At 37.8% G+C, this 26,837-nt stretch overlaps 1 protein-coding gene across 10 annotated transcripts in view; it reads right to left on the reverse strand.

Annotated features, from left to right (window-relative positions):
- Positions 1-26,837, reverse strand: part of RAPH1 (Ras association (RalGDS/AF-6) and pleckstrin homology domains 1) — a 107,539-nt gene that overhangs the window by 24,530 nt on the left and 56,172 nt on the right. For 5 of the 10 annotated variants that reach the window (XM_005573992.5, XM_045367519.3, XM_005573993.5 and 2 more), the window contains exons 5-10: positions 19,392-19,472; positions 12,840-12,914; positions 4,457-4,534; positions 3,856-4,015; positions 2,521-2,642; positions 15-80 (exon numbers count right to left, since the gene is read on the reverse strand). In XM_005573992.5, the coding sequence (XP_005574049.1) occupies positions 15-80; positions 2,521-2,642; positions 3,856-4,015; positions 4,457-4,534; positions 12,840-12,914; positions 19,392-19,472 (582 nt within the window). The remainder of the gene's footprint in view (positions 1-14; positions 81-2,520; positions 2,643-3,855; positions 4,016-4,456; positions 4,535-12,839; positions 12,915-19,391; positions 19,473-26,837) is intronic. The other 5 variants (XM_005573995.5, XM_074009818.1, XM_074009819.1 and 2 more) reach the window with 3 other exon arrangements.

Genomic DNA, 26,837 nt, shown 5'->3' on the forward strand with positions numbered 1-26,837 from the left:
GGGGGGTGTCATACCTCCAACAGGACTTCTTTGTTTCTATCTGCCATCTCAGCTGTTTCCTTTTTCCCCAAAAGATAATTCTGGAAAAACAAATACATGGAAGGGATAGGTGGGGGAGAAAAAAAGAAGGTTAAAGCATAAATCCATTCTGTTATTCCCTTGGCACAGGTGTATGTTTTCTTCTAGAGAAATAGCAACTCTAATTTCTGTTGGTATAGAGTAGAATAAACTTTGAAAAGTTACCTGTATGTGGGCATCATCACTAAAATGCTTAACACCAGTCTCCTCCTTGCCTGGCCACTTGTCATAAACTGTCCTCACCCAGACTGTGAGGTGATATTACATTCAACAGCTGGCAAATGTGTTTTGGGATATCTAATGAAAGCTACAGTTAAAGGATCTGAAAGGTTTAGAAATATACTGATCTAGGTGCAGAAAATTTATGTTCTGGCTTTTTAAGAAGAAATCCCTGGCCGGGCGCGGTGGCTCACGCCTGTAATCCCAGCACTTTGGGAGGCCGAGGCGGGCGGATCACAAGGTCAGGAGATCGAGACCACGGTGAAACCCCGTCTCTACTAAAAATACAAAAAATTAGCCGGGCGCGGTTGTGGGCGCCTGTAGTCCCAGCTACTCGGGAGGCTGAGGCAGGAGAATGGTGTGAACCCGGGAGGCGGAGCTTGCAGTGAGCCGAGATCGCGCCACTGCACTCCAGCCTGGGTGACAGAGCGAGACTCCGTCTCAAAAAAAAAAAAAAAAAAAAAAAAGAAGAAATCCCAAATTCTCTGGGACTCATTTATTAATAATCTCATTTACTTGACTCAACTAAAAATCTGAATTCTAGCTAGGCACGATGGTTCACACCTGTAATCCCAGCACTTTGGGAGGCCAAGGCGGGCAGATCACGAGGTCAGAAGTTCGAGACCAGCCTGACCAACATGGTGAAACCCCGTCTCTACTAAAAACACAAAATTAGCCAGATGTGGCGGCATGCACCTGTAGTCCCAGCTACTCAGGAGGCTGAGGCAGGAGAATCGCTTGGAGGAGGAGGTTGCAGTGAGCCAAGATCATACCACTGACTCCAGCCTGGGTAATAATGCGAGACTCCATCTCAAAAAAACAAACAAAAACAAAAAGCAAACAAACAAAAAAACTGAATTCTACTCATTAGTACAGTCATCCCTTGTTGTCCATAGGAGATTGATTCTAGGACCTCCCCTGTATACCAAAATCTGCTGATGCTTAAGTCTCTTATAAAAATGGGGTCACATCTGCATATAACCTATGCAAATTCTCCCTTGTACTAGAAATAATCTCTAGATTACTTATAATAACTAATACAATGCCTACATATCACTTAATTTGCATGAATTCAATGCAGTATTCAACACGTGGCTTATTCAAGTTTTGTTTTTTGGAACCTGAATTATTTTTCTGAATATTTTAGATCTGCAGTTGGGTGAATCCACAGATGCAGAACCCATGGATATAGAGGGGTGACTGTAATTATTATTATTATTATTATTATTATTTTTTGAGACGGAGTCTCAGTCTGTCACCCAGGCTGGAGTGCAGTGGCACTATCTCGGCTCACTGCAAGCTCCGCCTCCCAGCTTCAGGCCATTTTCCTGCCTCAGCCTCCCGAGTAGCTGGGACTACAGGCGCCCGCCACCACGCCCGGCTCATTTTTTGTATTTTTAGTAGAGACGGGGTTTCACCATGTTAGCCAGGATGGTCTCGATCTCCTGACCTCGTGATCTGCCCACCTCGGCCTCCCAAAGTGCTGGGATTACAGGCGCAAGTCACTGCGCCCAGCCTGTAATTATTTTTCATAACTACCTACAAAAAGATCTGTTGATACCCCCAAATATGTATTTTTCACTAAAACATCCGGAAAAGACATGTCATGATTAAGCCACCTGAAGCATAACCTTTAACACTGCTGCTATTTTTCCTCATTACTACTTTTTACTGTGGAGTTGTTTTCCCTCACCTACTGAATTTTGTAAAATGTCTAGGTATTGGGAAGTATTAACTCAAACATTATTTTGGAATAAGGAAAGATGTCAAATAAATCTAAGTATGTTTATTAGAATGTAGACCATTTGTAATCAAGGTTACTAGGATGTTTAAAAAGAAGTGTCAACTGGATAAATGACTGGAGTAGAGAAGTACTTTTCTTTGATGAGATGACAAACTCACCAAATAAACAGCTGGGTTCAACACAGCTCTGGATTACAGAGCCAAAAGACCTGGTAACTCACTAGAGCTATACTTCTGCTTCCGAAAGGGCTCACCCCATCTGGTTCTGGAGGACTGGGAACCTCTTTGGGGCCTAACACGTAGGCACCAGCTGACTTTCCACAGCAGCAGCAGCAGCAGATGATGCTCCTATAGGATTTTGCAGGTATATCGCTCCAACCAGGTGTTTACCAGTCTTTTAACTCTATTAACTTAGCAGTAATCAAATAAAATAGGAGACATATTTACAAATCCTGACCTCTGTAAGTTGTTTCCTCTTACCTGTGGGTTTTTGAAAAGTGCGTATTTTTCTATACGCTCCATAAATATAAGCTTGTTTTGGCTATCTCTTGTCCAGTTAAGAAGATTTTCAACCAAGTTTTCATGGTCTTCAAAGATTCTCTCTGTCCCAAAATAAAATATCCATATTTTGTTAGTATTCATTAGAGTTGCATGAAAGACATGAAACTTTGCGAAGTAGTTAACCTCAGAACCAAGTAGTCTTAACTGACATTTTAGCAACTAAAAATTATCTGGTCTTCCCTAATTTTTCCAACAAAGAAATATGCCTTAATTATGTTAAGTGACATAACTAAGATCACACAGCTGATATATGGAAGAACTAGGACTAGAATCTAGGCTTTCTGACTTGCAGTACACCATTCTTCAGTCTTAAAACATTTTCCTATCCCACCCTTAAAAATAAAACATTAGTTACATCTTACAAGTTTCAATATCAAGTATTTCCAATTGTACTTAGTTCTTGGCATTTAAAACATTTCCAAGATGATTTCTTCTTTGATCCATGACTGTTGTTTAATCTTAAATGTAGGTGTATTTTCTAATTTCCAAATTAGAAATGAAAGAACATGTCCTGTATACTGAACATATGTTAAAGAACATGTTCTAGATATGGATTCTTTGAAATTTGTTAATGTGTTTTACGTTTCCCCTGAGTCAAATGCTGGTTTAAAGACTTCAGTACAAATTCAAGTTAACATAATAATCTTTAGTAAATGCATCAGTCTATCCAGTTCTTATCTGAAGAAAAAAACTATTTTGTTACCTTTTTAAAAACTTTGTTTTAGCCATTATAAAATCTGGAGTGAACTAGAAATGATCTTGTATTCAAAGAACTCTTAAAATACTTCAGAAAAAAATAATGTAAAGAAGCCAAATTATGAAAGGTAATTTTATCGAAAAAATATATAAAGATGCGGCCATGTGTGGTGGTTCAAGCCTGCAATCCCAGCACTTTGGGAGGCCAAGGTGGGCGGATCACAAGGTCTGGAGATCAAGACCATTCTGGCCAACAGGTGAAAGCCCATCTCTACTAAAAATACAAAAAATTAGTCAGGTGTGGTGGCACACGCCTGTAGTCCCAGCTACTCGGGAGGCTGAGGCAGAATAATTGCTTATACCCGGGGGCAGCGGCTGCAGTGAGCTGAGATCGCATCATTACACTTCAGTCTGGGAGACAGAGTGAGACTCTGTCCCCAGAAAAATAAAAATAAAATAAAAACATATATCTATAAAGGTAACTTGAAATGTTTTATCAACATGAAAACTGATGAAGTTACACAAAAATTAGAAAGCAATTAAAGCAATATTACTAACCCATTTGTAATTCAGAAACAGTTTCTACCAGTGACCAGTCTAAACTATAACCGCAGTGGGATTTGTCCATTAGGTTATCCAGTACTTGTCTTACTGTTTGCCTCTCATCCACCATCATTGTTTTAGAACTGTCATCAGACATGTGGACTCTAATCACCAGCTATAACAGGTAAAAAGAAAAGTAAATGAACACTAAAAAATGGCATTCTAGAAAAGGCACTCATCTGATATCAAATAAAATTTGGATTAATGTATTTGGATATAAATTAAAACACAAATAATGACTCATTATGCAAAAATATAGGCTAAAAATCAGACATCAAATACCCTGTTTAAGTAAATTTAAAGCATTTTAAAAATATTAACAACAGATAAGGTTATAATGTTATGATTACTCCTTTAGGAGAATTCAGAACCAGAAAATTACTCCTTTTATAATGCATTTTACCCATAAAAAATACTACATGTGAAAAATATATTACTAGGAAGAAATGCCTCTGTATCTCTCCCCATCTCAGAGGTACATTACATAAACAAGGCAATTCTTTACAAATCCGTAACACATAAAAAATCCCAAACCAGGAAGAGGCCCACATATCACCTTTTTCACTTGTGCTTCTTTAATTTTCTCTAGGGCAACTCTGATCTTCTCAGCTTTCAATTTTGCTGCCTGCTCTTCCTGTGAACACAAAGCATTTCAGATAAACAATGCTAAGATGATGAAATATTTGAGAAATATTTTTTATCCTTAAGGATGTTCTTAGCAATGAATTTCATTAAGAATATAACTTCACACAGAGCACATTTTAAAAATAACTGTTCACAAAGAGCAGACATATTGTAAAGAAACATTTTATAGATGCAGACTTGAAGATGTCTTACAATAGGCATTTCTACATCCAATATTCTAGAGGAAAAAAAGAACTCTGTGATGTGGTAAATTACCAAATTTGATTTTGTCAATGTGAAGCAGATGAATTTCAGGTTCTGGGATAGGAGAAAAATGAACACATAGTGGCCATCTTTGGGTCTGACAATTTGTTTTACCTGCACAATCCCTCAACTCTGAATTTACACTTCCTCCAAAGTAACGGCAAGCTCTTGCATACTAATGTCCTGTTCTGTTACAGTGAAAGTGTCACTGTCACAAAAATATCTTCAGCAAAAAAAAATCTGCCTATTTACAACCATATAAAAACCCTTTAAAAAATAAAAAATGTAGGTACAATCTCATTAATACACCAATACAATATAAGAAGCTGTCTTACTGCATAAGTTTCACTCTGCTTTGGAAAGTCATACAATGTAATCAATGTCTTATGTCAGTAAATTCAAAATTTGTTTCTATTAATTCACTGACCATATTTTTAAATGCTAAATATGATTTTCCAAATAACTTAAAATTTCTAGTAACTTCTACCTCAGAAAGATTAAAAAGAGTAATAAAAATTATAACTACTAAAAATATACTTAAACCATTTGTATATTTTTTTCTGAATTAGCACATAGTACTCTAATACTGGTACTTAAATTGTAATTTCCAGCAATAGACCATAATGTGCTGTGGCATTAATCTCCAATTAAAAAAAACTTGCATAAGTAAACTTTTGTTTATAAAGGATTATTTTCTATTTCTAGGCTTTTGATTACTCTGGAAAATATCTAAGAAAAATAAAAACTTCTTGGTTGGGCGCATTGGCTCATGTCTATAATCCCGGCACTTTGGGAGGCTGCAGCAGGAGGATCACTTGAGGTCAGGAGTTGGGAGACCAGCCCGGCCAACTTGGTGAAACCCCGTCTCTAATTAAAATACAAAAACTAGCTGCGCTTGGTGGCGTGTGCCTGTAATCCCAGCTACTTGGGAGGCTGAGGCAGGAGAATACTCGAGCCCGGGAGACAGAGGCTGCAGTGAGCTGAGACTGTGCCACTGCACTCCAGCCTGGGCAACGGAGCGAGACTCCATCTCGGAAAAAAAAAAAAAAAAAAAGACAGAAAAATGGAAACTTCCAACTTAAATATTCCTTTATTTAAGTCTAAGAAGAAAAAACCTAATCATATCAGCCAAACTTTATCCTCTTTGCATTGTGGTGAAAACCACAATCCATATGTTATTCATTAAAAAGCTAAAGCTTCCATCGCAAAAAGCAAAAAGAGAAACTCAATTCAGTTCACAGATTTATCTGTCTGCCTAAATCCTGTTGGCTTTCTTATTTATGAATTGCTTTTCTTTCTATTTTATACTCTAGGCTGTCTCCCATCATTTCAAGCTTAGTATTTACTATTTTGTGGAACAGAGAGGAAAACAGTGGTTAGGGAAGGCAGTGGGCTTGGTTGCCAGAAATCTGATCCCTTCCAATGAAAGGAGCCAATGAATTAACATAATAACCAGGGTCTGGAAATACTATCTGTAAACTCAATTAGGCAGAAAACAAAGAACTTTATTTTTTAAATGGAGAGGGCTAAGACAAGACTCAATTCTTATATTATTATATATTCCTCTGACTAAAAGATTAAATCATCCTATTTAAAAAAAATCTTTTATGCAAATAAACAAATAGCAGAATTATAAAACATGTTGATTACATTTTCAGACACAAATTTTTCTCTTTTTAAAACAAGCTATGAAATGAGAAAACTAAATCACTGTCATTAAAACTCTCAGTTTTTAGAATTATGAGTCTTAGAGAAACAAATTGTTAGGTAAATTACCAAAACTTATATGCATTTTTGATGAACAGAGCACTACTTTATAAAGGAATCTGCAATACTTCTTCCATTTTCCAGCAGTTGTTATGAAATTAGTTACTTGACACATTTAGGGGAAGAGAAAGAAGGCGGCAGAAGTTTCATGAATATTTTCTCAATGGGTTAATGATCTTATTATATTCTTCATGGCTCATTTGCCGCATCCTTATATTGGCATGAATTGCAAAGAAAGTTTACTGAGGTATATTTGCAAGTTTCACTTCATACCCCTGAAAAGTAAATTTAAAGTCTGAAGAGGAAAAACTGATATGTGGAATCAGTATTTTGTATATTTGGAATACAAACATGAACAACTTCTTCTTTTTTTTTTTCTTTTTTTTTTTTGAGATGATGGAGTTCTCGCTGTGTTGCCCAGGCTGGAGTGCAGTGGGACGACCCTGGCTCACTGCAACCTCCACCTCTTGGGTTTGAGAGAGTCTCCTGCCTCAGCCTCCCGAGTAGCTAGGATTACAGGTGCCCGCCACAATGCCCGGCTAATTTTGTATTTTTAGTACAGACAGGGTTTTGCCATGTTGGTGAGACTGGTTTCAAACTCCTGACCATAGGTGATCTACCTGCCTCGACCTCTAAAAGTGTTGGGATTACAGGCGTGAGCCATCGTGCCCAGCCAAGCATGAACTTCTAAAAGGTCAAATTCTTTATGGTATTATATAATCTATAAATTTAACATTTTAAAAGTTTAGAAGATGCCCTCAAAGCTGAACATATTTCTGAGAAAAAAAGGAATATTCAAGAGATTAAGACAAGGAATAAACTGGGAGAAAAAATATTTGCAAAAGACATTATCTGATAAAGAACTGTTATATAAAAAAAAAGAGAGAGCTCTTAAAATTCTTTATAGGCAAAAGACCTGAAAAGATACCTCACTAAAGTGACAGCTAGTAAATAACATATAAAAAGATGCTCAACATTATTTGTCATTAGGGAATTACAAATAAAATGAGATACCCCTACACACCTATCAGAATGGCCAAAATCCAAAACACTGACAACACTAAATACTGGCAAGGATGTGGAACAATAGGAACTCTCATTCATTGCTAATGAGAATGTAAAATGGTACAGCCACTTTGGAAGACACTTTTGGCAGTTTTTTATAAAACTAAATGTACTCTTACCATACAATTCAATTCAGCAATTGTGCTCCTTGGTATTTACCCAAATGAGTTGAAAACTGATGCCTTCAAAGACATGCACATAGATGTTTATAGCAACCTTATTCATGAGTGCCAAAACTTGGAAGCAACAAAGACGTCACCCAGTAAGTAACAGATAAACTATGGTGCATCCTGACAATGGAATATTATTCAGCACTAAAATGAAATGAGCTCTCAAGCCATGAAAGATATGAAGGAACATTAAGTGTGTAATACTAAGTGAAAGAAGCCAATCTCAGAAAGCTATTTAGTGTACAAATCTAACTACATGACACCGGAAAAGCCAAAACCATAAAGACAATAAAAAGATCAGTGGTTGCCAGGGATTAAGGAGGAAGGAGGAATGAAAAGGCAGAGCACAGAGGATTTAACGGCTGTGAAATTATTCTGTATGATAATACAATGGTGGATACATGTTATCATATCTATTTGCCAATATGCATAGAATGTACAACACCGGCCAGGCATGGTGGCTCATGCCTGTAATCCCAGCACTTTGAGAGGCCGAGCGGGTGGATAAGGAGTTGAAGACCAGCCTGGCCAACGTGGTGAAACCCTGTCTCTACTAAAAATACCAAAATTAGCCGGGTGCAGTGGTGGGCACTTGTAAACATAGCTACTCAGGAGGCTGAGAAAGGAGAATTGCTTGAAACTGGAAGACGGAGGTTACGGTAAACAGATCACACCACTGCACTCCAGCCTGGGCAACACAGCAAGACTCCATCCCCCGCCCCCCCCGCCAAAAAAAAAGTGACACAACGGACATAGGGATTAAACAAAGAAGAGACCTGTGTAATCAACTAACATACATTAAACCAATTAGATTTCCTAACCATCAATAAGAATTTTTATAAAGCAGCTAGATGGAGGCTATTTTAAAAAATCCAAATCTAGCCGCTCTTCCATTTGCTCAAAATGCTACTCTTTATGCTTACATAGATTGGTCCAGGTTAAAACTGTATGAAATTAAGAGCTGGTTTAATTTCAACACAGGCATATTTTAGTTTATACTTCTCTAGTTTTATTCAAGGATAATCCTTGCTAGCAGCCTTCTGAAGAAACAGAACTGATCATGATACCTCTTTTAGAGTCTGAATATCATCCCTGGAACAAAACTGGAAATGAAAATGTTTATGTCAAATTGCAAGACTCCTAATATTTTTATGCTTCCTGTGGGTAACAAGCTGTTTCTCAGAGAGCTCTATTTGTGTCTACTATATTTAAGCAAACACCATATCTTTTAACTGGGGAAAACAGAAATTGTCTTAAGCTCATGGGGTGTTGTATAATACAGGAAAAATAAATAAATGTTTGCTGATATGTTTAGATGACATACTTAGAAGACCTCCAATAGTTTATTTATAAAGCCAACGCAAATCTACATTCAATGTTTATAGCACAAGTTTAATACAAAAGACAAAGCTTTATTCATCTCATGTTCTGCTGCCAAAGCCAGGTGTTAAGTCTTCCGCCCCATATCCTTTGACTATCCCTTTCTTCACAACTATGCTAAACATAAGTAAAAAACACCTCGCACATGTAAAAACTTAAATTTCTCTCCCGTACCTTCTCTTAAAAGAGCAAGAGACAATCTACTTTCTACTGAAAAACTCCTCTATGGCTATCAATAACCACCAAATACCAAGCCTCCTCAAATTTACATAAAGGACAAAAACTATGTGAATATCCTATGATTAAATGAAAGCCAACAGTGTTACAACTTTCTCTATGCTGTAAAAATTAGAGTACTTACAGAAAGTGCTACTGTTGCTAACTTGTTCCTTCAACTGAGAAGCTTAAGCTTTGTAGGTTCAGAACAAACCCAGTTGAAATTAAGGGGCTAAACAGGGGTTAATAATTCCTTCAGGATCTAGTTTATTTCATAGATTGCAATACAAAGTTATGCAAATTCAAAGAGAACTTGGAGTGATATAAACAGTTTAAGGGTCATTAAATAGTTCATTATATAACACTGCTTAGAATCAAAATAATTAACAGTAACAACTATAGCTGATCGAACAACGTGAGTCTGAGCTACTACTGTCCTCATATGCAAATGTTTTTCTGTAAATATATGTGACCCTCCATACTGGAGGGTTCTGCATTCCCAACCAAACTCAGATAAAAAATTCAGTATTCTCAGGATGCAAAATTCCCTATACAGACCAGGCATGGTGGCTCATACCTGTAATCCCAGCACTTTGTGAGGCTGAGGCGGGCAGATCACCTGAGGTCAGGAGTTCAGGACCAGCCTAGCCATCACAGTGAAACCCCATCTCTATCAAAAAACAAAAATACAAAAATTAGTTGGGCGTGGTGGCGCATGCCTATAAATCCCAGCTACTCGGGAGGCTGAGGCAGGAGAATTGCTTGAACCTGGGAGGTAGAGGTTGCAGTGAGCCAAGATGGCACCACTGGACTCCAGCCTGGGCAACAGAGCAAGACTCTGTCTCAAAATAATAATAAAAATTTTTAAAATTAGCTATATAGAGGACGACTTTTCACGTCCAAGGTCTCAGGACCAACTTCAGGACTTGTGTATGTATGTGCAGGTTTTGGTATCAATGTAGGTCCTGGAAGCAATTCCCTTTGTATACCAAGGAATGACTGTGGTTTATTTTTAAACTTTTTGTTTTTTTGGCAGGGGGATAGGGTCTCACTCTGTCGCCCAGGCTAGAGCACAGCAGTGTGATCATGGCTCACTGCAGCCTTGACCTCCCAGGCTCAGGTGATTCTCCCACCTCAGCCTCCTGAGTAGCTGGGGCTACAGGCATGCACCACCATGCCAGGCTAATTTTTGTATTTTTTTTGTAGAGATGGGGTTTCGCTATGTTCAGCAGGCTGGTCTTGAACTCCTGGGCTTGAACTCCACCTGCCTTAGCCTCCCAAAGTGCTGGGATAACAGGCATGAGCCACTGACCATGTTTATCCAAAACTTGCAAAAAATAACACTGCCTATGGTAGGAACTTTGTTTTGTTCACTGCTGTATCTCCAGGGTCATAAACATTGTCTGGCACATAATAGATACTCAGTAAATATTTGTTGAATGGATAAATGAAGTTATTTATTCTTTTCAATAGTTTCTAGCTACAGTTAGAGAAAAATAAGGCCTCGGTGTGGCTTGAGTAATCTGGCTTCTCCTGCCTACCTCTCCAAACCCAAATCAAGACACTTGCACTTTCACTCAACTAGGGTGACTCTGGCAAAATGGTCTTTTTTCAACTGCTCAAACATGCCAAGCTCTTTCCCTTGACCTATGTACATGGAACACTCCCTTAAGCCCCAGGCTGGCTTCTTTGCATCCTCCAGGCTTTAGCTTAAATGTTACCCTCCTAGAACCCTCTGATCTCATCATCTAAATAAAATGTACCCCTAATCTTTTCCCCAGTATGTTCTACTCGTTTCCTTCATAGCACTTAACATGATTTAGAACTTCTTTACATGCTTGCTTGTCACCATTTATCATCTATCTTCATAAACAGACTGTGAGCTCTTGAGGGTGAGGAATAGGTATACTTTATGTAATGTTCTATCCCAGTACCCAGCAGGTCACGGCTCAATAAGTATTGTTGAATTGGCAATGAAAATGGTAAAATGGTCAACTTAATCTGAGAGCCGTGTATAAAATGGATTGGAAGGGGGACAGGTAATAATAAAGAGCTAAGAGTGAGCCTGTAGTAGAGTGGTGGTAATGGGAATGCAACAAATGCGTGAGCTCAGTAAATCCTGCAGATTAAGACAAGCTTCATTAGAAATTGGAGACATTAAATGAGAAGAAAGGTAGCAAAGATGATCAGAGGGTTCAAACCTGGTAATTAGGAGAATGTCAGCATCCTAAACAGAAACAGAAGAGATGATGACTGATATAAATTATGGAGCCCAGGGATAATGGAGGTAAGCTAAACACCTGTGGGATTTAAGGTGCTTGTAAGATGTTGGTGGTCTTCCAGGAAATGCCTAACAGCTGTTTGGAAACGTGCTCTTGGGAGACAGATCCATCTAGAATAGAGATCCTAGTTGAAGATACATGTGTGGAGTTTAGGGAAAGAGAGTAAATAGAGAACGAAGAGGGGACAGCTGAGGAAAAGGGAAAAAGAGCTATGACCAGCTTAGACTTCTACACTTCCCTGATCTTTAAATTTCTACCAGCACGCATAGATCTGCTTTAAAAACAGAAACTCAGGGTAGAGAGAGGGTCCCACTGCTGACTTTGTTAAAGGGTCTTTTCTTTGAGCTGCTTCTTGGGGAGATTTTCATTTTGGTTTACCATCTTCTTTTATAAATGTACAAGGTTAGAAAGAAATTAAAGCAAACAAACCTCAGATACAGTAACAACAACTTAGGGACATTACCCATAACTATGTATATTTTTCAGAAATAAGTCTGATATTCTTGAATATAACATTATTTAAATAAGCCATTGAAATAAAAGCATGACTTAAAAAGAGGTAGAAAGCAATTCAGTTTCCCTACTGTATTATTCCCTAGTTAATGATGACAATGGCTAAAATATTTTAAATGGATATAAAATACCAGCCCAGTGAAAATCTCGCTGAACTGATTCAAAACATTCCAAGGGCAGAGAACCGGGCAATTAAAATTGCAGCTTCCTCTTCCAATCTGACTAAGTTAATACTAACTAAGATTCTGTTTACATGAGTAAATGTTTTAATTAAACAAGGAGGTGATAATATAAATAAAAACTAGGAAGCAAAGGTTGCTAAAGAAACCCAGAGTATGGACAACCATTAGTAGTAAAAGCAATGCTTTTTAGACTTTAAAATGCAATAGTGTCAAACTAGAAAAAGTGCAACACACTTGGGAAAATTAGGCATTTACAAAAGTTTAAAAACTAGTGAAAATTACTGAATATATTTTATACTCTCAATATTGCCTGACAGTCATTAAGATCAGTAAATAATTACCGTCTGTAAAAGAAAAAGTATCTCTATTAATGACAAAGATGCTAGAATAATAATATAAGAGCATGATCAAAAACAGAAATCATATTCTACCTACAAGGCAGTAAACAGTTACATGCATGTGGAAAGAAGTATCACCTTGGTCAGCAAGTGAGAAGGTTTTCCTGCAATGTTTCTCAGAAGAAGGGAGGTTTCCCTGTCCAGATAGGAGTGCTTGTTCAGAAAAGAGAAAAACAAAAACAAAAAAAGGCAATAACAGAAGTCAGTGGAGGTTTTATGTGTTTAAAACATAAAGCAGACAAAGCAAGAATGATTCTCTATAATTAATCTCATATCTTTTCCCTAAGTTGAGTGAAATATGTCCACAAAGAAAATGTAAAAAAAGAAAAAGAAAAGGAGCAGGGAAGTAAAGACATCACCGTGCCCATAGGCATGTCCCAGCTGACTCCTGCTGATCCCTCCCTCTTTGGGAAATGGGTAGTACATGCAAAGACTGCAGAGCCAGTCTGCCTTCTAGGCCAATGCTCAAGAACGCTGTGCAAGGCACACAAATAAATGCATGTCAGAGACCAATGACTAAACTTCCTTTCTCTTGTTAAAGCCTATCAAGACCTATATGGCTTTAAATAGCATATTTTGATTAGAATAAGATGACATCATTTTTAAAAGCTTCTTCAAGTATTTCTGGTCAATTCAATGATAGCTGCACCAAGAGGAAAAATATTCATCAATATTTTGCCTAATGGATACACCTGTTTTCAGTAAGACTTTATTAGCCCACTCATTATTATCAGAATAAAAATAGGAGTACACTGCACAGTAAAGAATTTGCAGAGCAAATGAATGACATGAACAAAATATTCAGAAGCGTCACACACTTAAATTAATTCAAGTAATTGTTTTCGTGAAAATAATTTGTAAATGGTATGGAACCTATCATTCTCCCCTTAGTAACTTCTCAGTAACATGTTGTAAGATAATACAATTGTATTTTATTTATCCTTAAATTGTAGTTGTTTTGATATATACAGGTAATTTGGACTGGCCTCTCATGAAAAAATGCCAAATTAGTATTTAACAGTACATAGTTACTAATCACCATTTAAAAAAACGTACAATACAGCTGAGTAAAAGTATAGAAAATATTCTGTTATATTTTATAAACGTAAATATAGGTCAAGTTATTCTTGGAAATTCTTTGGAAAGAAACTAATGCAAATACTAGAGCAGCACCCCCTGTAAGAAAGTACATAGTCCCTAAAACTTTGGGAGGCCGAGGCAGGCAGATCTCCTGAGATCAGGAGTTTATGACCAGCCTGGTCAACATGGTGAAACCCCATCTCTACTAAAAATACAAAAATTAGCCGGGTGTGCTGGCAGGAACCTGTAATCCCAGCCACTCAGGAGGCTATGGCAGGAGAATCGCTCGAACTTGGGAGGCAGAGGTTGCAGTGAGCTGAAATTGTGCCACTGCACTCCAGCCTGGGCGACAAGTGAAACTCTTGTCTCAAGGAAAAAAAAAAGAAAGTACATACATGGTCATAGATAAAATACACTACTTCAAGATTAAAAACATGTTACAGAAGACAATACAATCTTTGCTTACATCTATACTATGCTAAGCTTGCTATATGGTATTTTATTGCCTGCATTTTTAAAGCTGTGTTTTAATGCAAGGTAAACTTTATAAGCATACCTGCCCCTCTCACCTATTCCTTACTAAAAAAAAAAAAAACCCTAATGTCCAATTTTTTTTAATTGGACATATTCATCAAGATTAGCACTAACAAAGTCAAACAATAACAAGAACATAGAAAACTATCCCTAGGTCCTCATTTAACTAGATTGTGTAGTCCTCTTAAAGGTAAGACTGATTGGCTTCTCCATAAAGACACTAGGTAAGTAGTAATTTCTGAAAATTCAATTTAGTTTGAGGTTAATGCTCAGCCAAGGAGGGAGGGAACTGGGAAAAACAAAGAACAAAAAGCACAATTTACAAGAGTAGCCATTCTTTGGTTTCTTTAGTTCTCTTATTTTTATTTTTTTTAGGACAGAGTCTCCCTCTCTCACCCAGACTGGAATGCAGTGATGTAATCTCAGCTCACTGCAACCTCCGCCTCCCAGCTTCAAGCAATTCTCCTGCCTCAGCCTTCTAAGTAGGTGGGATCACAGGCACGGGCCATCACACCCAGCTAATTTTGTATTTTTAGTAGAGACAGAGTTTCGCCATGTTGGCCAGGCTGGTCTTGAACTCCTGACCTCAGGTGATCCGCCCGGCTTGGCCTCCCAAAGTGCTGAGATTATAGGTGTGAGCCACTGTGCCCAGCCACATTTCTTTACTTCTTTAACAAACTTGGTTTCACTTAAAGATAAAAGAGCAACTATAACTTTCATTGCTCTTATTCCCATTCATTTTTAGCTATTCAAATATAATGAAGAAAAATGTACTGTTACACAATTACTATGTAAAACATATAACATGTATTTTAAGAAATTACTTTCTTGAAAACTTACTGCTACTTATCTTATAAAAGTTACTTTTTTAGAAAAATGATCTCCAAGTGAGTAGATTATCTATATTCAGATAATTATATTTCAAATTTAAAAAAATAAAATCTGCCTCAGGCCATCAAAACAAAGTATGATTTGGTAAATTTAATTCCAAATATCAAATTCAAATTTAAGCTCTTAAAAAAAAACCACAAGATTTCATCAGCTCTCAAACTCATGACCTCAAGACTTTAAGTCACCAAAAAAACTGATAATTTGGTAAGTATGAGGCAATGATATTTAACTGTATCTGTTTAATGACACAGAAATAGAAGTCTACTTTGAAATATTAAGATATTTAAATAGCTTCAAATAAAAAGAGGGTAATCGTTATGGTTGGTGGTCCCAAAATATGCCACATTCAAAAAATGAGACCACAAACAATAGCTAAACATGATCATAAATCATATCCCGCGTGGATGGTTATGTAGCTATTCACTATTTAGTTACTAGCAGTGAGGAAGGCCAGATCTCCAGGTTCTATTCAAACTATAGGCTATTTGTAGCAGAAACAACAAACATATAGAAACCAGAAGCAGCAGACTCCACTGGGCATGGTGGCTTGAACTCTAATCCCAGCTACTCAGGAGGCTTAGACAGGAGGACCACTTTTGAGCCCAAGAACTTAAGGCTGCAGTGAGCTAGGATTATGCCACTGCATTCCAGCCTGGGCAACAGAGCGAGACCTTGTCTCAAAAAATAAAGTATCTTCCTCCAACTGGTACCAGTCATAACACTGATCCTAGAATTCCTTGCTCTTCAGAAAAAAGGGACGGGGTGGGGTGAAACTGGTAACTGGAAGGAAGCAAGAGGGATGAGAAGAGTGCTGCACAGCTGAAGGACTAAGGAGAGTAAATTATGTGGTTTTAAAACTACATAATTTCTACCAGGGCCATATTATCAGTGAAACATTTTAAACTGCAGAAATTGTGGTTTTGGGTCAGAAACAAGTTGTGTATTTTTCACCCTTGATTACAGGGGAAAAAATCAGGGCTGGGTCTTTGTGGGTTGCTCTGCTATGGAGATCAGCAGTTACTGTGACTGAGTAAGGCCAGTCTGTTTAGAAATATATTTTAAACGTTTAGTTAAAAAAAAAAATTATGGTTTGGGCATGGCATCCAATCAGCCTTCAGTCTTGGTTTACGTTGTGAGTTAACAAAAATGCATACAGCTTCATATAAACAGGGCCTTCTTATATTTTCTTTTATTTACCAACTATAGACACAAAGTCAGGAGTTTATTTTTAATCCATTTTATTGATTTATTTTATTTCTCTCTTTTCCTCTTCATTTATTCAACCATTTTTTAGGCTCTAACTTTTGAGCGTGGAACCATGCCAGCATTAGAGATGCAAAGGTGACCAAGATGGGCATTCCTTGCCTCACAGAATGTAGCCTAATAGGGAGATGCAGACCAACTTGCAACTACAAAACAGTGTGTTAAGTGGTAGGTGAGCAAGGAGATAAGTATCTAACCCCAAATTAGGGGCTTAATAAAGTAATTCTGAAAAAGCTACAGTCCTGGAGGATGATTAAGAGGCTGCTGGGGTCGTGGTGTGAGGGAGTGTGGCAGAGTAGAAACAGAGGGCAAAGGGATATTTGAGACCAATGGTTCTCAAAAGAGGGTAGTTCTGCTCTAAAGCAGGAATTTCAGAAAATGTTGAGGACATTCTGGGCTGCAACAATGAAGAGGAGAGGGAGAGTTACTGGTATTTATTGGGAAGTCAAAAATGCTAGATGCCTTGCGAGCATGGTACAATGTCAATAACAACAAAAGTCCCACATTCCACGTGATTGTTAAATGTCCTTATACGGAGAGTCGTAGAGATGGGAAATCTTGTTTACAACAATCTGAGCTTAGAATCTAATTTCATTTTACATCTAAAAAGTGTTTTTGCATGATTTTAATATTGAATGAATTTTCCAGGAGTGCTATTACCCTCTAAAATAAATTGAAAGAAGTCTGCACTTTCTTTTGTTCTGAGTTTACAAAGAGCTGTTCATAATGTTGGAAAATAATTTCACCAATGGAAAACTAGCTTGAAATAAGAGTTGCCAGTACCACAACTGGCAGTGTACACTCTGTCACATGCCAGCAAATGATAAGTTAAAAGCTAAATAATATTAAATTAGTGAAAACATGAAATTAACTTTATTAGTAAAAATTGTTTTAAAGTATTTCATACTACTGTTGTCGTATTTAAAATATATAGCACAGAAGGCCAGGAGTGGTGGCTCACGCCTATAATCCCAGCACTCTGGGAGGCTGAGGCAGGTGGATCACTTGAGGTCAGGAGTTTGAGACCAGCCTGGCCAACATGGCAAAACTAAAAATACAAAATTAGCCAGGTGTGGTGGCGCACTCCTGTAGTCCCAGCTACTTGGGAGGCTGAGGCAGGAGAATCATTTGAACCCGGGAGGCAGAGATTGCAGTCAGCACCACTGACTATAAAAGATGGCACCACTGTACTATAGCTTTAGCAACAGAGCAAGACTCCACCTTAAAGAAATAAAATATATAGCATGATGAAAAATCTACACTGTAAAAAATCAGGTATCAAATGATTTTATTACTACCATCTCATCCCACATTATAACACTGAAATTATTTTGTCACTACAATTACAAATAATCTTATCTCATTTGCAAGAATTTTACATGTTCCCATTTTCTCTACTTGCCTATAAACTGTCTCAGCACATTATTCCTACTTCAATTAAGATTATTTCCCTTTTTCTCATAGTATATACAAGTATGTCACACATCTGCTATCACTTATCATAACATGTTTCACTTCTGGGATCCACTTATATTTCTGTTCTTTTTCCTATACTTCTTTAAAAAAAAAAAAAGCCTTCTGATCTCACTTCTCTTAAACCCAAAGTTCTTGATTATAGGTAGGTGTAAGGTTTGACTACTTCATTATGTCTTTTAATAGTGGCAGCTAAGTATTTACATACTGAAACAGATACATTACTTTATTATAAATTACGTTTTCAATATTTCTCCTTCATAGGTGTTAGGGCATTACATTCATATAAAAAGTAGGTATGTAAGTAGGTTATATTATTTACAAATTTCACTTGAACAGTAAAGATGGTGTTAGAAATCATCACAAAGGTAATTTAACATTTTCTGTTAGCCACACTAATTTTAGAAAGTATAAAAAGAAAACCCTGAAATGTTCATATATTTTAGTTAACCAAAAATATCTGAGATTTTAACAAGTAATTAATACAAATAAATTTTGTGGTTTTTGTTTTTTGAGTCTTGCTCCGTCACTCAGGCTGAAGTACAGTGGTGTGATCTCAGCTCACTACTGTGATCTTGCCTCACTGCAGCCTCCGCCTCTTGAGTTCAAGCAATTTTTCTGCCTCAGCCTCCTGAATAGCTGGGATTACAGGCATGTGCCACCACGCCTAGCTAATTTTTGTATTTTTAGTAGAAACGGGGTTTCACCATGTTGGCCAGGCTGGTCTTGAACTCCTGGCCTCAAGTAATCTGCCCGCCTCGGCCTCCCAAAGTGCTGGGATTACAGGTATGAGCCAACACACTCGGACATGAGATTTTTTTACATTTTTGTTTCATAGTAAGTCTTTGAAGTCCAGTATGTATTTTATCCTTACAGCACACCACAATTTGGAGTAACCACATTTTAAATACTTAATAGGCACATGTGGCTAGTGGCTACCATATAGAACAGTATACCTCTGAATCATTCAGATTTGCCAATCACTGACCAAAGAATACATTTTATTAAGAAAGAAACTAGGCTTTCAGTTAAGCATCAGTACAGAAGAATCATTCCATTTGGTATCTCTGCTGTAAAGAACAATTAAATTTGTTAGTATCTTAAGAAATTTACAAAAGCTCTTAGTTTCAGAATAAAGAAGGCATGTTGTTTCAGGTTCTAAAACAAAAATTATCTACATCAATTATGCTACCACCTACATAATCATACCAGGAGTATTACTCAATGGTACCCTATCTAAAGTTGCTTATTTGTTTTTGCTAATTTATTAAATTTGGTTTAATTTTTATTTGAAAAACTGAAGTTATATGAAATGGTTTCATCATTTGGAGTTCTAACGAATGCTTTCCTCTTCATTAAGTCACGCCATGGCATGTTTATAGAACTTACAGGTGTCAGCTCAGCCTGTTCTTCTGTGAAGTCAATATGATGCTTGGCCTGCTTGCTGGAACATCTCAGAGAAATAGCATGCTGTGAAAATGCAGTAAGGAAGAAAATGACAGGTAAAGGAGGTGAAACGGGCAGCTCTCATTAACATGCAGGAAGAGAAAAAGATCAATGAAGTGAAACAAAACAGTAATGAAACAAAATAGTAATGAAAAGTTGCATGCAATTACCTTTCATTCTCTTATATGCAAAAATTATAAAGGTAAGACCCAGATGATCCTAACCCTTGATAATTTAAGGATAACCTCACTCCACTTCTGGACAGTAGAGTTCTATGAAATAATTGTGCAGAAACATTATATCCAATACCAATTCATGCTAATAAACCTCAACTGGCCCTTAACCACTGTTTGGCAGTGCTCTTAATTTTTCCCCTTATGTTATGCCTGTTCTAAGTCTCTATGTTCTTCAAGCTTCTAGCTTCCCTCTTCCCTCTCTTCATATGACTGCACTTCCCTCCATGTGAGAAAGCTAAACCCATTTATCATGAGGATCTTCATTAGAATGTACCTTGTAATTATACCCATATTTTTATTCTTCCCTCAAATTCTAGATGAATAAATGTGTTTTGTTTCCCCTTCCAAAGCCAAGCATGTTCTAGATCTCATTCATTCCCCCTCCTAAAGAGAGAGTATCTTTAGTCTCTGATACTTAACTAGATCAGTCCATTGAGGGTGAGGAGAAGAGGAAAGGGTTCAATTCTGGGTACTGTCCTCTTGTTAAACTGTTTCTCCTCTCCACTGCCAAATTCCCTGAATTCACGCTAGAAGGTGCCTCCTCCACTTCCCAACCACTCATTTATCCCTTAATTTCTTGCAATCTTTCTTTCCTAAAGCCTTCATCCTTTGAGTTATAATGTATTCTGTAATTCATTCTCAAAGTCATCAAGAACTTTTTAATGAAAAAGGTTTTCTGTTTTTTCCATCATAGTTTCTACCATACTGCACCAAAATCACTTGTCTGGTTGTCTATATCCTCCCCTGCACCCCTCTATACAATAAATTATCACTTCATAAGGACATTGTTTTTTGTTGTTGTTGTTTTTGAGATGGAGTCTCACTCTGTCGCCTGGACTGGAGTGCAGTGGCATGATCTCAGCTTACTACAACCTCCGCCTTCCGGGTTCAAGCAATTTTCCTGCCTCAGCCTCCCGAGTAGCTGGGATTACAGGCGCTCGCCACCATGCCTGGCTAGTTTTGTACTTTTAGTAGAGATGGGATGTCACCAGGTTGGCGAGGCTGGTCTTGAACTCCTGACCTCAAGAGATCCACCCACCTCCACTTCCAAAAGTTCTGGGATTACAGGCATGAGCCACTGCGCCCGGCCAACATTGTGTATTATATTCCAGTTTTATCCCTTACATCCCACCACAGTGCCTAGGCACTCAAATATTTACAGAATGTATGAATAACTTTCTACTTGACCTTCATGCCACATGCTTGAAACCAGATCAAGATGGTTTTTGTTTTTCCCTCTGTATTTTCTCATTAAACATACTGTTTCAATTACTACATCAACAGGAGGCCCATCAAATCTATACTGCCAGTGTCCCTTTTCTTAGGAAACAGATACTGAAGTATTAAGGAATATAAGGGAATGATAAATGCAACCAACTCCCAAAGGATTCAGGAAACATAAATACAGACATAGCACAATAATGTGGTAAAATGTTAAAAATTACATGGCTAATGAATTTCATGAGTTCTTTGTACTATTCTTTAAAGGTTTTGTAAGTATAATATTTCAAAATAATTTTTTTAAAAAAATCACTTCTTTCTAGACTCAATCGTGCACAAGTGTCCATCATATTTCCAAATGCTTACTGGTTAAACTTTTTAAAAACCTAAATCTGGGCTGGGCGCGGTGGCTCATGTCTGTAATCCCAGCCCTTTGGGAGGCTGAGGCAGGCAGATCACTTGAGGTCAGGAGTTCGAGACGAGCCTGGCCAACATAGTGAAATCCCGTTTCTACTAAAATTACAAAAAATAGCCAGGAGTGGTGGCTTGTGCCTGTAGTCCCACCCAGCTACTCCAGAAGCTGAGGCAGGAGAATTGCTTGAACCCGGGGGCCAGAGGTTGCAGTGAGCCAAGATGGCGCCATTGCACTCCAGCCTGGGCAACAGAGCGAGACTGTCTCAAAAAAAAAAAAAAAGAAAAATTAAATCTGAAGTATTCAACAAGAGATGTTAAATGTAAAACAGTACAATGGAATACTATAGCTATTACGCAGTATACCCTTACCAGAAAAGGATATATATGAAATGACAAAAACAATATAAAATAGTAAATAAACAAAGATTAAAAATTTATGTTACATTAACATGAATAAAAAGGGATTATGGAATAATATAGCTTTTTAATGTTAATTAGGTCCATTTCCATAAAGTACCTATTTTCTTACCAAAAAATATTATCTGCTCCAAGTCTAATCTTTGCCTACTCTTTATCACTACTTTCATAAATCAAAATATGTAACAAAAAATGTCCAGTGAGTCTCCCACGGGGAAAAAAATGAATTTAAAGGTCAATTCTCTGTATAAATTTTGCTATAAATTTTCTCAGTTTTGAAACTTTCATTTGTATTACAAAGTGTTGTGTCATTTTGTTTGATAAAAACTTTCTATCAATCTTACAAAAACTCACCACAAATCTCTGCAAAGTTATGAACCACTACTTTCTTGAACTGAATCTATAACATGTTAAAACAAAGTGCCATTTACAAGCTAGAGTCCTTGGGGTGGGGTGGGAATGCACATATTAAAAAGCATTGATCTGGCCAGCCGCAGTGGCTCACGCCTGTAATCCCAGCACTTTGGGAGGCCCAGGCGGGTGAATCATTTGAGGTGAGGAGTTCGAGACCAGCCTAGTCAACAGGGTGAAACTCCGTCTCTACAAAACATACAAAGACAAGCCAGGTGTGGTGGTGCACGCCTATAGTCACAGCTACTAGGGAGGCTGAGACACGAGAATCGTTTGAACCCAGGAGGTGGAGACTGCAGTGAACTGAGATTGCGCCACTGCACTCCAGCCTAGGTGAAAGAGTGAGACCCTGTCTCAAAAAATAAATAAAATAAATAAAAACCATTTATCTGAATATAGGAGCCAAACCATTATAAAGAAATGGCCTTGTACCAAAGTAGTGGTTACAAATAAAACACTTCCTTGCAATAGCTAACACTTTAGATTACAACCGGAAAGAAGTGGAGGCTTATGACCACTCATTAGTGTTTCAATAAAATAGATTTCCATCATCTTTACTAACACGTGTATGCATTTTCCACAAATCGTATGTCGAAAGTAAGAATAGCATGATGGTTAAGAATGGAGACCCCAGTGCTAGAGTGCCTGGGTTCAAGCCCCAGCTTGGCCACTTATTGGCAAGGTGATTCTGGGCCTATCATTTAACCTGTTTCCTTCATGTGCAAAATGGGGATAATCATAGCATTTATCTTCAAAGGTTGGCATAAAAATTATGAATGATTAATATTACTACTAAGAATGGGAACCGCCACCCCTCATCTTAATTTTATTTAAGCTTTATTTAGCTTAGAGCTACAAGTTAACTTAATTTTACTTAAAATATTAAAAAAAAATACAAAACCACCACAAGATGGGGATATTATTACGTACGTCTCCTTTGCCTTTTTCTCTCCTGCCTATGTAGTTCTGTCTCTAGGTCTGGCTCTGAGAGCACTGGCTAGTCTACTCTCGTCTTGATTTTCCTTCAATTCTGTAATGAAGTAGCATAATATGGTAGTATGAGCTCTACAACCAGTATGTTTGAGTTCAAACCCTTGGGCAAGTTATTTCGTCTCTTTCTACCTCAGTTCCTTCCATTGTAAAAGAGGGATAATCGTGCCCTCCACAAGGTGTTGGGCTCTGCACAACGTGTGTTAAGACATAAAACACAATGGCTAACAGAACAAGCACTCAATTTTTCTGTTTTGCCCCCTTTCCTCTTTATTCTGCTCTCCTTCTACTGGATATTATATAGCCAGTAAATTTGTGAATGTTTTAAAAACATTTCTTTTTGTTTTATAGCCCCTAGTCATTTTAAATAGATGAATATATTTCTTTTTTTTTTTTTTTTTGGAGATGGAGTCTCGCTCTGTCACCCAGGATGGAGTGCAGTGGCGTAACCTTGGCTCACTGCAACCTCTGCCTCCTGGATTCAAGTGATTCTCCTGCCTCAGCCTCGTGAGTAGCTGGGATTACAGGCATCTGCCACCATGCCAGGCTTTTTTTTTTTTTTTTTTTTTTGTATTTTTAGTAGAGACGGGGTTTCACCATGTTGGCCAGCCTGGTCTCGAACTTCTGACCTCAAGTGATCCGCCTGCCTCGGCCTCCCAAAGTATTGGGATTACGGGCGTGAGCCACTGCACCCGGCCAGATGAATATATTTCTAGTATTGTCTAAAAAACGGTCTTTTACCAGCCCTCCACAAACCCAAAACAAAAACAGGCCTAAACCTAAATAAAGATGCTTTTAACTTCTGCAGGGAAAAAAAAAAAAATCACACAGATTTCCAAGAAACACAAACAGTAAGAGTCAGGGTATATGTGCCAGTGATTATTGGGGGGGTGTATTTGAAACATGTTTGTGTGAATTAGGCTTTTCCCCTGGATTTCACTAAATCTTCAGCCTCTTTTTTCATCTGATACCTATTCCTTTATTTTATTTTATTTTACTTTTTGAAACGGAGTCTCACTGTCGCCCAGGCTGGAGTACAGTGGCACCATCTCGGCTCACTGCAACCTCTGCCTCCCAGGTTCAAGTGATTCTCCTGCCTCGGCCTCCCAAGTAGCTGGGATTACAGGTGCCCGCCACCACGCCCAGCTAATTTTTGTATTTTTAGTAGAGATGGGGTTTCACCATGTTGGCCAGGATGGTCTGGTACTCAGGACCTCAGGTGATCCGCCTGCCTTGGCCTCCCAAAGTGCTAGGATTACAGGCGTGAGCCACTGTGCTGACGTTACCTATTCCTTTAAATTTGGCAAAAGGTTTTGCTGAATCTTAAGAAAACTTGATGATTATATTATGTATATTATGATGAAAAAATCCTTTGAATCTGCTATAAAGTAATAGCTTTACAAAGTATTTTCATTTTAAAAACAGTCATGTATAAAATTCCAAATTCAAAAAAATTATTAAAATTTAATAATCCCACCAGAAAAATAAAGGTAAATTCTAACATTAACCTTTAATTAGTAATATCCTACTTTATATGAAAATTATAACATGAAATTACCAATTAAATTTGCAAACTGTTGTCCTATTGAGATGTTTTATCAGTTAACAGGAATAAAAGTACCAAAAAGATGAGTAAATCAGTTGCAACATATTTTGTGATGGTTGAGAAATAGCCTTTATTACAATTTATTTCAACTACAGTGAATTCTAGTTTTAAAAACATGGCATATGGTCATTATTGCTGACAGACTTTATAATAATATTGACTGAAGTTATTCTATAATTCATTTGGGAAATAATTATTTTTAACAATCGGCTACACTAAGATTTTTATGAAGATTGGGAAGCAAACGTTGTGGTTTTAGAACTCAAACACAGATTTCTCAGTTATTTGACCCACTTAATCTTGTCAGTATTGGCTTTGATGAAATAGTATGAGGCTTAAATGAGATAACATATGTGAAGTGCTGGAAGTACAGTATTTTAACAAAAGCCGAGCAAAAGAAAGGCAGGTAATAAAGATAAACTCTTTGAGAAGTTAAATTGGACTGTGCCTGTCCATGGTGACAGGCAGAAAGACGAGCCACAATATTACTTTTAGATGGGCAACTTAACTACCCATGTCCCCAAGATGAAACAGTATTAATTTCAAATTGGTATTTTTAACCGATATTTGTATCACTAAATGTCAGTAAAAGCCACTATTCTATGCTGGGTTTCTCTAAACAGTTAAGTATAATTACTGGCTCTAGAGAACCTAGATATGAAAAAAAAGTTCACTATTAAAGAGTTTTTATGTATGTTACACTTCACAGTCATCATCCTGAAAAAAAAAGTGCTGCTAATTTTAGAGTATAGGCTTCTAGATTTAAAATGGTGGAATGAACACATGCATATATTTGTTCATTCAAATATTTAAGTGCTTTTTTTTGAGACAGAGTCTCGCTCTGTCACCCAGGCTGGAGCGAAGTGGTGCGATCTTGGCTCCCGGGTTCAAGTGATTCTCCTACTTCAGCCTCCGGAGTAGCTGGGATTACAGGCATGCACCAAGCTCGGCTAACTTTTATATTTTTAGTAGAGACGGGGTTTCACCAGATTGGTCAGGCTGGTCTTGAACTCCTGACCTCAATCTACCTGCTCAGGCCTCCCAAAGCGCTGAGATTACAGGCGTGAGTCACCACGCCAGGCCAAATATTTGAGTGCGTATGAGCCAAGTACTGTTCTAGATGTGATGAGTACATCAGGAATTAAAAAAATGAAAAATCTCTCTCCTCCTGAAGCTTATATTCAAGTTGGAGAGGACAATTAAAAAGTAATGTATATAGTACGTTAAATGGAGATAAGTACTAAAGAGAAAAAAAAAAAAACGAGATAAAAAGTAATCAAAGGCTGAGCACTGTGGCTCACAGCTGTAATCCTAGCACTTTTGGAGGCCAAGGTTTGGGGATTGCTTGAGCCCAGGAGTCTGATACAGTGCCTGGGCAATATCGTGAGACACCATCTCTTCAAAAAATTTAAAAAATTAAATGGGCATGATGTCATATGCCTGAGGTCCCAGCTACTCCGGAAACTGAGGCAGGAGGATCCACTGAATCCAGGAAGCAGAGGTTACAGTGAGCCAAGATGGCACCACTGCACTCCAGCCTGAGTGACAGAACGAAAATCTGTCTCAAAAAAAAAACCAAAAAACAAAACACACAAAAAGGTAATAATAGGGCAGAGTAAGGGGAGTTCCATTTTTAAATAGCATGATCAAAGAACGCCTCTATGAGAAAGTGACACTTGAGCAAATTCCAGAAGGTAGCTAGGAGTATGTTATACAGAAGACTGGGAAAGGGCGTCTAGGCAGGGTTGAGTAAGTGCAAAGGCTAAGAGGCAGGCTCTGGCTACTGGAAGAGAACAAGTATGGGACAGTATGGCTAGTGGGGTAAGGGACAGAAGGAAGAAAAATAGGGTCAGTGGTAACAGGAAAGCAGATCAGGCAAGGCTCTATAGGCCATTATAGGGGTTTGGGCTATACTTTGAGATGCAAAGCCTTTAGGTTTGAAAAGAGATGATCTGACTTACATTTCAAAAGGATCACTCTGGCTGCAGTGTGGATAATAGACCGTCAAGGGAAAGGTGAATGCAGAAAGACCAGGTGGAAGTCTATTCAAAAATCTAGATCAAGATGAAGTTGGCTTGGTGACAGTGAAGATGG

The sequence above is a fragment of the Macaca fascicularis genome, chromosome 12 (assembly GCF_037993035.2).
Source record: "Macaca fascicularis isolate 582-1 chromosome 12, T2T-MFA8v1.1".
NCBI classification, from domain to species: Eukaryota; Metazoa; Chordata; class Mammalia; order Primates; family Cercopithecidae; genus Macaca; species Macaca fascicularis.